The sequence below is a fragment of the Podarcis gaigeae genome (genome assembly GCF_964106915.1).
Source record: "Podarcis gaigeae genome assembly, chromosome: 3".
In the NCBI taxonomy this organism is placed as follows: domain Eukaryota; kingdom Metazoa; phylum Chordata; class Lepidosauria; order Squamata; family Lacertidae; genus Podarcis; species Podarcis gaigeae.
The window spans coordinates 69,055,823-69,070,083 of record NC_139680.1 but is presented as its reverse complement, the minus strand read 5'-3'; the positions used below and the strand labels follow the sequence as shown (position 1 = coordinate 69,070,083).

General features: G+C 43.0%; 1 protein-coding gene across 1 annotated transcript in view; it reads right to left on the bottom strand.

Annotated features, from left to right (window-relative positions):
* Positions 1 to 14,261, bottom strand: part of FNDC1 (fibronectin type III domain containing 1) — an 88,408-nt gene that overhangs the window by 47,276 nt on the left and 26,871 nt on the right. The window contains exons 2-4 of the mRNA XM_083732037.1: positions 4,685 to 4,894; positions 2,127 to 2,244; positions 368 to 555 (exon numbers count right to left, since the gene is read on the bottom strand). Of these exons, the coding sequence (XP_083588163.1) occupies positions 368 to 555; positions 2,127 to 2,244; positions 4,685 to 4,894 (516 nt within the window). The remainder of the gene's footprint in view (positions 1 to 367; positions 556 to 2,126; positions 2,245 to 4,684; positions 4,895 to 14,261) is intronic.

The window sequence follows — 14,261 nt, the reverse complement described above, 5'->3', positions numbered from 1 at the left end:
CTTTCCCTTCCCCTGCGCTCCCTCATGCCCATCCCCAAATTGGCTCCGGGGGAGTCAGGAGAACTCCCAGAACCGTGGACAATGGGAGAAGAGGGGGGGGTAGTTCTATCAGTCAAGCTGAAAGACTTGTGCTGATGGAACACATTGAATTCCTCCCATGAAATCTGTCTGGGCAGCATGTGCCCATATGGTGGAACGTCATATATGGCCCTCAAACACAATTCTTTTCAGTTGGGTAATCAATTGCTGAGTCACTAAGAAATGAGATGTTGAATGGTGTAGAATTCTGTGTAAAGCAGCCCCAAGTAGTCGCAGATCCAACCCCAAGCAATTAACTTGTATAAATCACATTCTTAAATATACATACCAGCTTCTGGGGTTCTCTGATAAACTGAGGCACTCCATTTGCCTTCCCTTTCTCCCTGCGAGATTCGAACTGCAAATTCATACATGGTGTCTGGAATCAGTTTATCTACCAACACCCTTCTGTTGGGTATTTGTTTGTAATCCCACCTTGCTGATTCCCCTTTCTCTCGATAACGGACAGTGTACTGCCTTAGAATAAAACATGGATGAATGCATTGTTAACCACAGTCACAAGATATACAAGATATATACAACTATAACTGTTCAGCTCATCACAAGTCCATTGGACTATACTCACCAGAAGTACAAGTTAAATGTTTGGGGGGGGGGGAACATAGCAATTCTGAGTCACAATGATGCCATGATCACATTTCCTCAAACACAGGAATGTCATTAAAATTAATCATGTGTCACATGATCTTCTACACTAAATCATAGTGTCTGGAATTTCCTAGACATACCCAGAATACTGCAGTCAGAAGCAGTGTCCGGGCGGAAAACAGCAAAATGTCTGGGAAAATCTGGACATATGGCAACACCCATGCCGGCAGTGTGGTTTTTGTTGATCTTATTGAAAAATACCTCAAAAATGTCATTTTTGTGATTTTGCCAAAAAAGCTCAGCAACTTTGACCAAAAAAAAGCTCAAAATTTTGCCCAAGAAAGCTCAACAACTTTTGTGTCCAGATTTTCACTTTTTAAAATATGGCAACCCTAATGGTTCTCGTGCTTCTGTAAGAGCTTGCACAAGCAGCTCCAATTAAGTTTCACTGTCTTTGCGCAATGCTCCAGCATGAGGTGTTTGAAAAAACACTTCCAATGGAAATGCAGGAGTGGTTCACCCAGTATGGCAAAGCCAGAACAATAGCCTCCCAGCAGCAGCATCACTGCCGCTTACTGGGAGGGGTGTGGTGGTAGCAAGATCAGATGTGGAGTAAATCATGACAAGAACAGACTCAACGAACCAGGGGCAAACTTTGGTAATAGGGCATCCTGAGCAAGAACAAAATTTGCCTACCTATCACCCTCCCCCCCCCCCAAATCACAACTCTATTGCCCTTCTGACTGGGACCTAACTTTACATAGCTACTCATATAAATATAGATGGTGGTGGTACCAGTGGTGGTAGCAAGATCATAGCTGTTGCGGGTGCACCAGTGGGAGTGATAGACTGACTCCACAGGTGCTTGCCTAGTCCTGGCATTGCTGCTGCCTTGTCCCTAGAGCTGTGCTCTGCCCTACCAAGCAAACCACTCCTCAGTAAATGGGCACTGAAGAAAAGGGCCCTCAGTGTGGCAAATATACCTAAGGAACCCCCAATATGGAGCCAGCACTGGGTAAGGCATATTCTGCAAGGCCTTTTGTATAAATCTCTCTCTTCCCTGTCCTCATCTATTTCATGTGCTGAATTAAAAGCAATCCTAATAGAAGAAAAACACCACTTCTGGAAAATGAAGGTGTGACCATCTACAACAATACCATTTTCACACCTTATCTGCAATGAAAAAGGGACACCAGTCTGCTAGGCAGTACACTGCTGATTGTTGAGGTCAGATACCCACCACGATGCGCCAGACATGCTGTGGATTGGCACTAGTACAGGTCAGCCTTATTACTCATGTGCAAAGGAAGGTATGAAACCACTCGCTTTATTTTATCCTAAAGTCATTCCCTGACCATGCCATCTTTCAGTAGCTTCACACAGGTTGGACTTGGAGCACCTCCGGCATATCTAGATGCAAACAAAAGAATGTCTAGTACCTAGAGGAGACAGGCTTCTTCTGTTTCTCATAGATGGGATCTGTCCAGGTAACAAGCACGGACTGAGAAGACATTACACGAACAGCGATGTCTTTTGTCTCCTCCAGCTCATCCTCTTCTGAAATGCAACCACAACAGTGAGTCAGTAATGAGAATTCTGGACATTGTCATTATTAGCATTGGCCTCTTATTGCACCAGAACTACATGATGCTTCTATATTGGGCCAGGCTTAATGGTCCTGCTTACATAATTATCCTGATTAGCCTCTTAGCCCACTCAACCTCAGATGGGTGACCTCAATCAAAGCCTTCTTTCTTTACTATTATGGCCACTTACAGGCTGGCTACTCATGTTAGTAAACCATGATCAATAGCTCAAATGGCTGGAGTTAAATACCGGTAATTTATAGCAGGCATAGTCTCAAAAATATAGAATACTGTGATTCATTTGCTTTTCCCCCAAACCCTAAATTAGAAATGTCAGTATCAATCTTAAAATGCAGTAAAGCAGGGATGGAGAAGCCTGTGGCCCTCCAGATGTTATTGGATTCCTGAGTGAACCCAACTAGCCTCCACACATCTGGGAACAGGCTGCAAGACTGGTAGAGGGCACAGTATCCAATTAAGTGTGAATCCTAGCAGGTTTCTTCTTTAAAAATATTGAATGATAGTTCCACTCCAGCCTTCCATAGCCACCCACGGATGTGGCACAATTCCCTGTGACCAAGGCCATGGGCTGAAGCCAGTATGAGCTACTCAACACACACCAACACTATAGAAGTCAACCAGCTAAAACCAAAGTCTTTGCTTCCTATCTTGCACCACCTGTTCCCAATTCATCACTAAGTAACTAGGATTTCATCTCTTTCCCCCGGGGACAAATTAGATCAGATAGTTTAAGACTGTACCACATGAAGATAAGATTATTCCATTACATCTGCATAGGCTATGCTGCAGCCAATATGAGTTTTGCTTTTTAAGATTAAGCTGATTGTCATTTCCTTCCTTCAAGGCAACCTCCTTCACCTTGCTCCACATATTCCTACATGCATTGGCGGACTGGCAGAACAGCCATCTTGAGGTTAGAACTTGGACAAGAGCCTCTAACCTTAATTTCCCACCAGTTGCTCTTCCCACCTCCGCTTAGGGTGACTTCATTTGCCATTGCTCCATCTTGAGCTAACAAGTTACAGCTGGATTTCCTACGCTGTTTACACGGAAATTTAACCAGCTTCTCTTCTGAGTCTCAGTTTGAGTATGAAGTAGCAGTCATGCAGCGTGTAGTGAATCATAATGTCACACCTCACATGTAATTCTCTCAAAGAGGAATCACCTTTGGGGTTTCCACACCTGTACACTTTCCTGTAGGAAATTCCTCAGCTGTTCTACTCTGAAATTCCTCTACATTTTACCTCATATGGAAACACTAACCAAGGGGCTATGCAAACCCATCGGACAAATTTTGATAACTTCTGTTGGTTGGGATAGCTCAGTTGGAAGAACATGAGATACTTAATCTCAGAGCCATGGGTTCGAACCCCACATTGGGCAAAAGATTCCTGCATTGCAGGGGGTTGGACTAGATGATCCTCACAGGCCCTTCCAACTCTACAATTCTATGATTCTGTCTTCTCTTTGTCTGGTGATTCAGTGAGCAGTTTGTTGATGTTTTTCTTAAAATGTGGCACACAAAACTTCTAAAGATGTGGAGTATGTAACATCAGAACCAAATGAGGCTTAAACAAAGTACAAGTTTGCCCTTAATTTGAAGCTCTTTTGCTTAAAATTGACCCCTAATATTTGAAATTGGACCCCTCTGACTAATTAACTGAAGCTTGGGTCAATTAAACCATTGAAACCTACCGGTTCTAATAGTGTTGCCAAGTTTTATCTCCACTAAACTGTTGGAAGTAGAATAACACTTGGCTTGCTAACGCTCAATTTAGCTGAAACATTACGAAAATTATAAGCTACCTCTTCTATGAAGTTACTGCAACTTAGTTTGAGTAATTCAACATAATAGTAGTCATACTCAGAGTGGACCCAGTGAAAGTAATGTGCATGATGAATTTGGGCTCATTAATTTCAATGGGTCAACTTTGAGGAGAACTAAGTTGGATACAAGCCATTGCCTTTTTCGTCCTGGTCAAGATTTTCCTTTTGCTTAATTAAACACCTATAACTGCTTACATAGCAGATCATAACACATGCAGTCAAATTCTAGATATAAGGGTATTAGACACTTTCAGGAATCTGCTCTAATGAGTGAATTAACCCACTGAACCAAATTACTAGGGAGAAGGAATCAGCACAAATGTTTCCACTTGCCCAGCAGAACACACCCACACCCAACTGTGCACTGTTCTGGGCATTCTCCTGACCCTCTAGAGTGGCACGGGGGATGGCACGGGGGCGGGGAGCCCTATTGCACTATTGGGTGCCCTTACATTGGCTTCCGCTAGGGTGCCCAGTTAATTGGATCCAACCCAATGCTTCATCATCCCAAACAATAGTGCCAAACCTTATTTAGTGTGAAATAAACTTTGGCCTTGACTTACCTAATCTTTTAACCTCATGACTTCTCTCTTCTTTTGGCAGTGGCTTATAACTCATCTTTCTGCTGCTCTCTCCATATCCCAAGAGGTAACCTGGATATCTACGTAGGCTCCTTGAACCTGAAGAATGGGGTGGCCTCCACCGAACAAATGCCCTGTCAGCTGATGATGGTCGGCCGCGCACTCTTAAAGGTCTGCTTGGCACTTCCTTCTCTTCAAAAAAACGTAAAAACACACAAACACACAAATCAAGAGTTACTCTTAAGTGCTCTTCATGTGTTAACTATTTAACATAGGGGGCACCTTTTTTTTTTTTTAAACCTTCATTGAGCATACAGGTTTGATAAATGGTGAATCTGAGATAAGGCTAGAGAAATGAAGCAGTGGAGCAAAGGGGGATAAATAGTCAACTCATCACTTTAAGGGTCCAATGGGGCTTCCCAATTCTACACCACTCCCAAGGAGGCTGCAGGCTTAGGGTTCATCAGGTTGACAACCACTGAAGGGATTAGGAGGTGCCCGCAGCCACTGGCAGAGGAAGAGGGGTGCGGGGGGAGCGCACCACCCCCGGCAGTGCGATCCTAGTGGAGTGCCATCACGGTTGCACCCCTGTACATGCTGGGTGCCACACCCCTGTGGGCGACATGCCCTGTCCTGGGACGTATGCTAGCCCCACCCCCACCTGCTTTCCACCCCCCACCCCCCCGGTGCCGGAACATGAAGCTCCGCCACTGCCAGCAGCTCATCCCTCCACTCCCTGAGAATCTGAGGATACAGCAAGGGCAGCTACCATACACCCACCCCTTATTGAAAGTTTGGGTGCTTAGCTTTGATAAGGCCTGGCTGTCTATAAAGAACTGTAAGATTTTGAGTGGTTGGGAAGGAAAGGACTGAACGCTCACTTTTCTACCTCTTCCCTTCCCAACTAGAAGTCAACCATGGGTATTTTACATGATTTAAAAAATAATAATCATAGAACTACATTTTCTGGAGGGTACCCATGAGGGTACTCTAGAGGAAGGAAGTATAGAGAAAAAATCAGGGAGGAATGGCTACAAAATGCAAAAGGACTGTGACAATTCTATATAAAGCTTAAGGTAAGTAAACTGACTATTCAGAACAACAGCTGAGAAACACCAATTATTGCTGTTGCAAATGGTCACAGTGCTTGTTTTAAGCTGTACATAGAATGGTCCCAGACAATTATTATTTTTACATTTCATAGTCATTTGGCCCCATTTTTTTCTCTACCCATGTATATCACATGCCGGCTGAAGATGTGGATTCTAGTTTGCAAAATCTTAGTTCGCAATCAATCTGTTAGTCGCTACAGACTTTTTGTTGTCAGAGATATATACAATATGTATCTCTGCCCTATCATGAGATATGGAACAACATAAACAATCACATTCCTTTAGACCAAATATGAAGAGTCTTTGGCCTGAATGAGGAGGGGAAGGCTTATCCCTTCCTTCTCTAGTCATAACATCTCCCCCCCCCAAAAAAAAAAAAACCCACCATCATGGCTATTGTTGTTGGCATCTGTCTGCCTTGAAAGCATTAGTAAAAAAAAAAAAAGGCAGTACCCTTTGGTGCCAATGAGAACTTTTGTACAAAACTTTGTAGCACTGCAAGGGGGCGATTGGTGCTTACAGCTAGGGAGGAAAGCGATAAACCTTCTCTCCTTGTGCACTGTGGCTCCAGTAACAACTGGAATCCCTCTATGCCTGTAACTGAGTCAAGAAAAATGGAGATGGAGCTTCGTGCTAGGCATAAAGCACAAGGTATAGTTTGGCCCCAAGAAAGCAAAAATGAAAAGAATGCTTGCAGATGAATTTGCAGATCTAGGCTGTGTACCAAACCAGTGTCAAACAGAGTTGAAGCCAGATGCATAACCAGTTATTCATGCACTTGGAAACATTAATCTTCTTCTCAAAGAGAAAAACTGAAATGGAACATGGTGCAAACTGGAGCACTGGCAAGTGCAGACGAAGTGGCAGATTGGGTAAACTCTTTGGTGGCTGCAGAGTTAACGTCTTCAATCCAAGAGATTTAAATTTGACAGCACACTGCAAGCTTCTTACATACAAGCTGTCACAAGCCAAGTACTTAAATATATTGAATGCACAAACAAGATACTGGCAGCTGATGCTAAATTAAGAACCAGTCAACTGACACAAGACAATGCGCTGAAGGCTGATGGAACTTCAGCAGGGTGCCTTTAGGAATTTCCTCCACCCAGGAATCTTTCAAAGGAAAACCCATTAATTAATAGAAGGGTTACAGTACAGATGGGGAGCTTATTGCGCTCCAGGTGTTGTTGGACTCCAACTCCCATCATGCCTGATGACTGGCTAAGCTGGCTGGGGCTGGTGGGAGTTGGAGCCCAGCACCACCTGGAACGCCATAGGTTCTCCATCCCTGAATTACCAGGTGTCAAAATCATTACTGTTGATACACTAATGCATGGCTCTATGTGGAAGGAACATAACCAGACAACACAGCTGCAAAGATGCAGAAAGAAAAACCCAGAAACTAAATCAAAATAAAATGCCGATAAAGATCAGCAATATTACTTTTTTGGCCTTATACTGGCTCCAAAAGAAATAAAACCAGATCTAAGGCAAAACTGCAGCAATATAACAACTGGAAACCTCAACATCCATGTCAGAGATGGAAACTATATTGGGAACGTTTAACTGTTTAGTCAGATTTTCTCCAGGGTTAACAGTGATAACTTTACTTTACACAAGTGGCGGAGGCTTAGGGATGAGAAGAAATGTTTGTAATTGTGGTAGATTGTGCAAATATCCATCAATGCATCTATGGTGGAACAACAGTTATGGTGAAGACAGACCACAAGCCACTGGAGAACATACTGAAGAAGCCTCAAATTGAGGTGCCAACTTGAGCCAGATTATTTCAGCCAGATTGTAAACAATGTTTTCCCCTGCTTCTGAAATATTGTCTGAAAAATTAGCTGTAAACCAAGGAGAGAAATACATCAAGCAAACTTTTCAACCAAAACATTTCTACCTAGAAAGAATGCTATACAGCAGTGGGTGGGAAACTCATAGCCCCCCAGGTGTTGTCAGGATAGACCTCCCATCAGTTAGCTGGGACTGATAGATGCTGAAGTCCAACAACTGCTGAAGGGCCATAGGTTAACTGCCTTTGCTACAAAGGAAGATGTTCTGGAGCAGCAAGTACACTTGATGTCATGGACAGGTTGGATGCAGAGGAATGGTGGGAGGAATCAGCCAGGGAACCACCAAGGGAAGAAGACTCAGAGCCTGGGGAGTAGAGGTGTTACAACAACGAGTGGTCAGAGATAGAAGAGGGAGAAGACTGGGAAGGGGTAACAGGGCTTAGTGAGCTGGGAGAAGTCCAGAATCAGAGACAGAACCTGAAACAGGTGAGTGGGAGAAGGGAGGCCAAGAGGCAGAGATCAGTCAGGCTGGTGAAGAGCCATGGGTGTCTCTCCATCCTGCTGTGACAAGCTCTCTTCCTCCATTGTCTCCCAGAACCAGAAGAGAGCTGAAATGGGCAGAGCAGTGGCAGGCTGAACACGCAGGGGCAATCTTGGATTGTTAGGAAACCCCTGGAGAGGAAGGGACTTTGACGGCTGTGGTGTGGGGAGGTGAGGACTTTCAGTATCGGCAACTGATTAATGTGGCCAGACCTACCAGAGATGAGCTGCTGTGCTCACTAGGCCTGACACTCAGCCCAGTCTGTGAAGATTGTGTTTTTGCTAATAAAGCGTTAACTCCAACTTTGACCGTGTGATTTACTGCCGACTCGCTCTTTGACACATGATATTCACAAGCATTCCAGCCACTGAAGAGAAAATTGAAGAAATAAGAAACAAAGATGAAACTATGAAAAAGTTTATTAGGATGATAAAAGGAGATTGGCCCAAAATCAAGTCTCAAGAGCAATGGGAAATTAAGGACTTCTGGAGCATCAAAGCAGAGTTAACAACAGAAAGGGGACTTGTACTCCAAGGAGAATGAATCGTTATTCCAAAAACCACTGACACCAGGCATATTAAAGAAGATTCAGACAGGATGCTTTGGCATTGTATTGTGCAAAAAAAGCAGGGGGAGGGAAATGACATACTAAATTGGCCAGGCATGAATACTCAGATATGGTGTCCAGATGTTCCACGTGTTTGGAATATCAGAAAGGAAATGCCAGGAGCCAATGACACTTAGAGACATCCCTGACAGTTTATGGCAAGAAACTGAAACTGATTTGTTTAGAGGTGAACCAAACAAGAACCATACCCTCCAACATTTATCCGATGAAAATAGGGACGTCCTATTATTATTATTATTATTATTATTTATACCCCGCCCAGCCCATCTGACTAGGTTGCCCCAGCCACTCTGGGCGGCTTCCAACATAAACAAAAACATAGTAAAAACTTTAAACATTTTAAAACCTCCCTGTATAGGGCTGCCTTCAGATGGCTCCGGGGTCAGATAACTCCAAACCCATCAACATTTCTCCAGTGAAAATAGGGTCATCCTAAGGAAAAGTGGGACATTCCAGGATCAAATCAGAAACCAGGACAGTTTCTGTAAATCTGAGACTATCCCTGGAAAATAGGGACAATAATATGCCCATTGTGGCATATTACAACAGATACCCTGAAATCATGGTTGCAAGACGTTTGCAAGCATGGTAGTTCTAGGAAGGCACAAGTTACATAGTAAAGTATTTTTCCGTGTATAAGACGCCCTCATGTATAAGACACCCCCTATTTTGGGGGACTCCAAATTAAGAAAACACCCCTCAGCACTACCCGTGTATAAGACGAGCCCCAATTTGAAAACTATTTTTTGGGTAAAAAAAACCAACAACCCTAGTCTTATATACAGAAAAATACAGTATATATCCAACAACAACTCTCAGGATACACCAGCTAAATTTGCATCATTTGTTAAACATACAGTCACCAGCCATTACTTCCAACAAGCAAATAGGTTGTGTGATGTGCAGACAGGAAAAAAGGGGTTGGGGAGACAAAAAAGAGAACAAATGTTGACACACATTCCCAAGCATTTTGAAGACACACAAATTGTGGCAGAAGTACAAATTGTGGCAGAAGCATCTCCAACACAGGCTGTGAATGGATAGAAGATAAAAATCTCACTTTCAAGCCACAAATAGACATCCATAAAGAAATGGAATAATAGGAAAACATAATGAATTATAGACTGAAGCAAACTCCCCCCCCAATTAAGGGGGGGGGAAATCCCTTAAACAGCCCAATGAAGTCTATGCATGCTCAGTAGCCATGCATGGAATGCTAGACGGGGGTGAGGGGGGCAAACACAAAGCCTGATGAAGACTGAGCATGCTCCGTAGCAATAGAATGCTCATTGACTGTGAGAGGAGGGGGAATACGTAGAATGGAGCGAGTGGAATGCTGATCAGGCAGTACTCCATACTGCAACATTTTGCTGCAGGCCTCACCTATATTTACCCAAAACATTTTACCTTTTCCATATCCCCTTTAAAACTACAAACTGATGTTCTAGGCAGCTATTACATACAATAAAGTACCTGGCAAACAGATCGCCCTTTCAGCAACCACTGCCCTTTCTTCAATTAAAAACCTTTCAGTCAGCCTTTTTTATTTCCTGTATTTTCTTTTTAAAGTTGTAAATTGTCTTTGAAGAGTGCAGCTAACTACTACAGTATGTTCATTTTGTATTCCTCCAGCAACCCATAGAAGTAGTTATAGGCCAAGGTTTACCAGCCAGTTAAGTCTAGATTACAGGCGTTGCGGCTTGTAATGCAACTCACAAAGAATGCAACAGTAGGCACGAGTCCTATGAACAATAATGCAATTTTGCCAGCAACGCAGGGCTGTTCAATATTCTATTATGTAGCAGGTTTTATTCTAAGGTCTTTAAATGCATCACATTCAAGAGCTACAGACTTTGCACATCCACATACTGCTATCTCTCCTGGCTCTTCATTCTGCAATAAATGAGTCTTATTTACGAAGACTGAATACATTCCTACTGGCCACATAATATCACTGAACTTTTGCTAGCTTGGTTTGGCAGGAAGGGAGTCTGCAGTTGATCAGTTTTGCCTCCACCAATAAACGTCACAGCTTTCCAACTGGAATTAGTATAAAGAGTTTTCACGGGACAAAGGATACAAAAGGAACCAAATCAGCCAGAAAGTCATATGGAAAGCATTGCATTTAAAACAAATGCGGCTTTAGGCAAGAAACTGCTTATCTGCTCAGATTTTCACTGCAGGCTCTCCTTTTTTAAAAAAAAAAAAACACAAAACCAAACACCATCTGTGTAGGTCGTAGCAGACATTCTTAAATCTGCAGAAGACTATTGGCTGCACTTGGGATTCAGTCCTGCTGCAGCGCTTTCTCCCAGAGATAGATTGTGTTCTACTTTACAGATATCACTCCTCTATTTGAAGGGCTGTCTAGTCCAAGTTCAGCTGAAAAATATAGACCCATAATAAGGGAGAGCAGAAGAAGCCCATCAACAGCTAGTGCTTGGACAGCATATTAAGCAGGTACACAGGTCAAATGCTCATAGACTTCTTCACTAGAGTGAGTATTCTATTTTGATTTAAATTAGGGCAATTATTCTTAAATATGCATGGGTACATACATCAGCATATGTAAATTTTACGCAAATATGTGCCCTCTTTTTAGTGATGTTGTATGATTTTTTTTTCTTTTTTGGCATCTGGCCACCCTACCAAGATAACCAGTTTGCCCAAAGAAGCCATTGAGAGAGCTGCTGCCTCTCCATTGGCCTCCCCTGCTGTATTCACCAGTTGTGGTCAGTGATAGGTGGTCCCCCCGTCTATCCAGGACCTATGCTCTTACAAACAAATCAATGGAGGAATAGATTTATTACAGACTACAAGACTTGGTGGCTATATGCTACCTTGAGGATCATGGACACCATACCTCTGAACACCAGTCATTAGGAAATAGCAAGGACTATTGCCTCATGCCCTGGTTGTGAGCTTCCTGTGGGCATCTTGCTGGACATTGTGGTCCCTACCCTTTATCTTCACATAATGGTGAGGTAGGCTATAGACTGAGAGTGGGGCTGCCTCCCACTCTGAACCTGGGTCTCCCCAGCCATGATTTAATGCTCTATACCACACTATACTGGCTTGCAACCTCAAAGGATATATAGTAAGCTATGACAATATTGCCAAAAAGGCTTATCTGGGAAATTACACAGTCATGCCTCATGTTATGTTTGCTTCATGCCTTCATGCCTTCTTTCATGTTATGTCCCGCGGCGACCCGGAAGTACCGGAAAAGGTTACTTCCGGGTTTTGCCACTTGCGCATGCGCAGAAGCGCAAAATGACCTTGCGCGCATGTGCAGAAGCGGTGAATTGCAACCTGCGCTGGGGCGCCACTGCGGGTTGTGTTCTTTTCATGTTGCAAACGGGCCTCCAGAACGGATCCTGTTCGCAACCATGTGGCATGATTCCTATGCACCCTTTTCCAAGAGTAACTGTATATAGCAAGACTAACTTTTTAGAAAATATGCACAGGGTTTTTATGCACAGATGTGACAACCTCAAAATGGGGAAGGCAGGCTAACTCACAGCAGTCCTATAGAGCAAGCATTTCACTAGACCACACACACAACGCGAGATGCAGTCATATACAACTAATCCCTTAAAAATAAGGGGTGGGGGAATGGCTGAATCTTGTTGCCTTTCTAAACTTTGCACAGACTTGATTCAGCTATTATTTATAGAGTACACTATGCATCTGACTGTTCAAACATATATTTTGGAGAAGAAGAATTATTTTTCTTCTTTTAAAAAAAGGCAAACAAACAAACCACTCAAACAAGCAGTCACACCACAGCTATTCCGTTATAATAGTCCAAGGGTCTGCCAACCCAAGAACTTCCACCAATGGAATCCAGGACCCAGAATGCATTCTGTGTAGAAAAACTGTGGAGCTAGCAAGTCTGAAAGCCAACCTAACCACTCCAAAGTGGCTGCTGAGTTGCAAAGACCACCAGGTTTTCAATGGCAGAAATGGTTTGCATAAGCAGAAATGTGTCCTGATAAGACAGCAAAGCAGAATTATGCTTGCGAAGAATGGAAGAATGGAAGGAAGATCGGAGTGGAAAGGAAACACATTAAAATGTGATGTATACAAAATAAATAGTACAGTAAATAGTGATGCAACTATGAAGTGTCCAGGCCTACACAGAAGCAAGTAAATGCCACACAAATAGCAAAAAGACAAGCCTAAGAAGCTAGAGACCAGTGTGGTTTCTATACCAGGTTAACCTGTGTGTCTTCCCCTAAAGAATCCTGGCAACTGCATTTGCTTCTGGGAATTCCGTTAAGCACTCCTGTCTATCACATGTACATGACCTGCTGTAGCATAGAGATGGCATTTACAAATCCCAGGTTAAGTCTGAAGCATAGATATGTCAAAAGAGGTTTATTGGAGAATGACTTTTCGCTGATAACTCTGTGTTTATCTAGAAAAGTTCCTGCAACATTAAGCCAGGGATGGTGAGACTCCCAACATCTGGAGATCCACAGGTTCCCCATCCCTGAGTTAAGCCCTTTTTGTATTTGGGTAGCAGATCAAAGTATTCACCAAGCTTTTGAACAGATTTCAAACATAATAAAAGAGATTAGAGTATATGCCCAAGCAACAAGAAAACTCTCCCCTCACACTAAGATTGATCCCGAAGTTTGTTTAAGCCAGGGCCTAACTACACATTACATTAATGGTGTGATTTAAAGCCTTGTGAGTTTTAAAGAAAAATAATAATAAATACCAGATGAAGGGGGAGAGATTACCCTCAGCAACACAGTGTTTACATCTCCTCTCTGAAGCTACATTATCAGCAAAAATCACTGGAGCTCTGTCTTCTTTTCAATCTGACTATACAGATCTGCTCAGTGTTAACTCCTATAAAAATCATGAAAGCCATGCCATGGGATCTCTCAACTATTAATTTATTTATTTATTTGCAAGCCTCTGCAGGGAGGAGAAACTGGATTGAGACCATGTTGCTGGGTGGAGTTAAGCCTTCTCCTGTTCTGTTTTTAATGATGTAAATGCCTCCAACAGTTGTAAGATATGACTGTGTTCCCTATTGAGGCAAATTATAGCAACTTTGGGAGGCGGATTTGCATGGGGGGGGGGGAAGCATGGTGAAAAGGGTTAAAAAATCCACCCCTCAGCACTGCAGTCCTGATCTAACTCCATCACTACCTCCCTGGATGCTTGTTACAAAATAATAATAATAATAAAAAGAAATATATAATCACACATCATCCTCGTCCTGCTTAGTGCTAAATCTCTCCCAGTAGCTTTAAATGTGCCCTTTGTTTTACCCTATATTTGAAAATGGTGGGGTAAAAGTGAAGCTTTGGTCTCACTTTCTGAAACTTTCTTCATAGCCTTTAACTGCTGCTCAACCTTTCTTTTTTTGTTTGAAGGAAAGGACGCACTTGGGATGAGCCAACGCCGAGAGGAGCTGCAGAATTCCAGCTGTCCAATATCAGCCCAGAAGATAGCTGCGACTCTC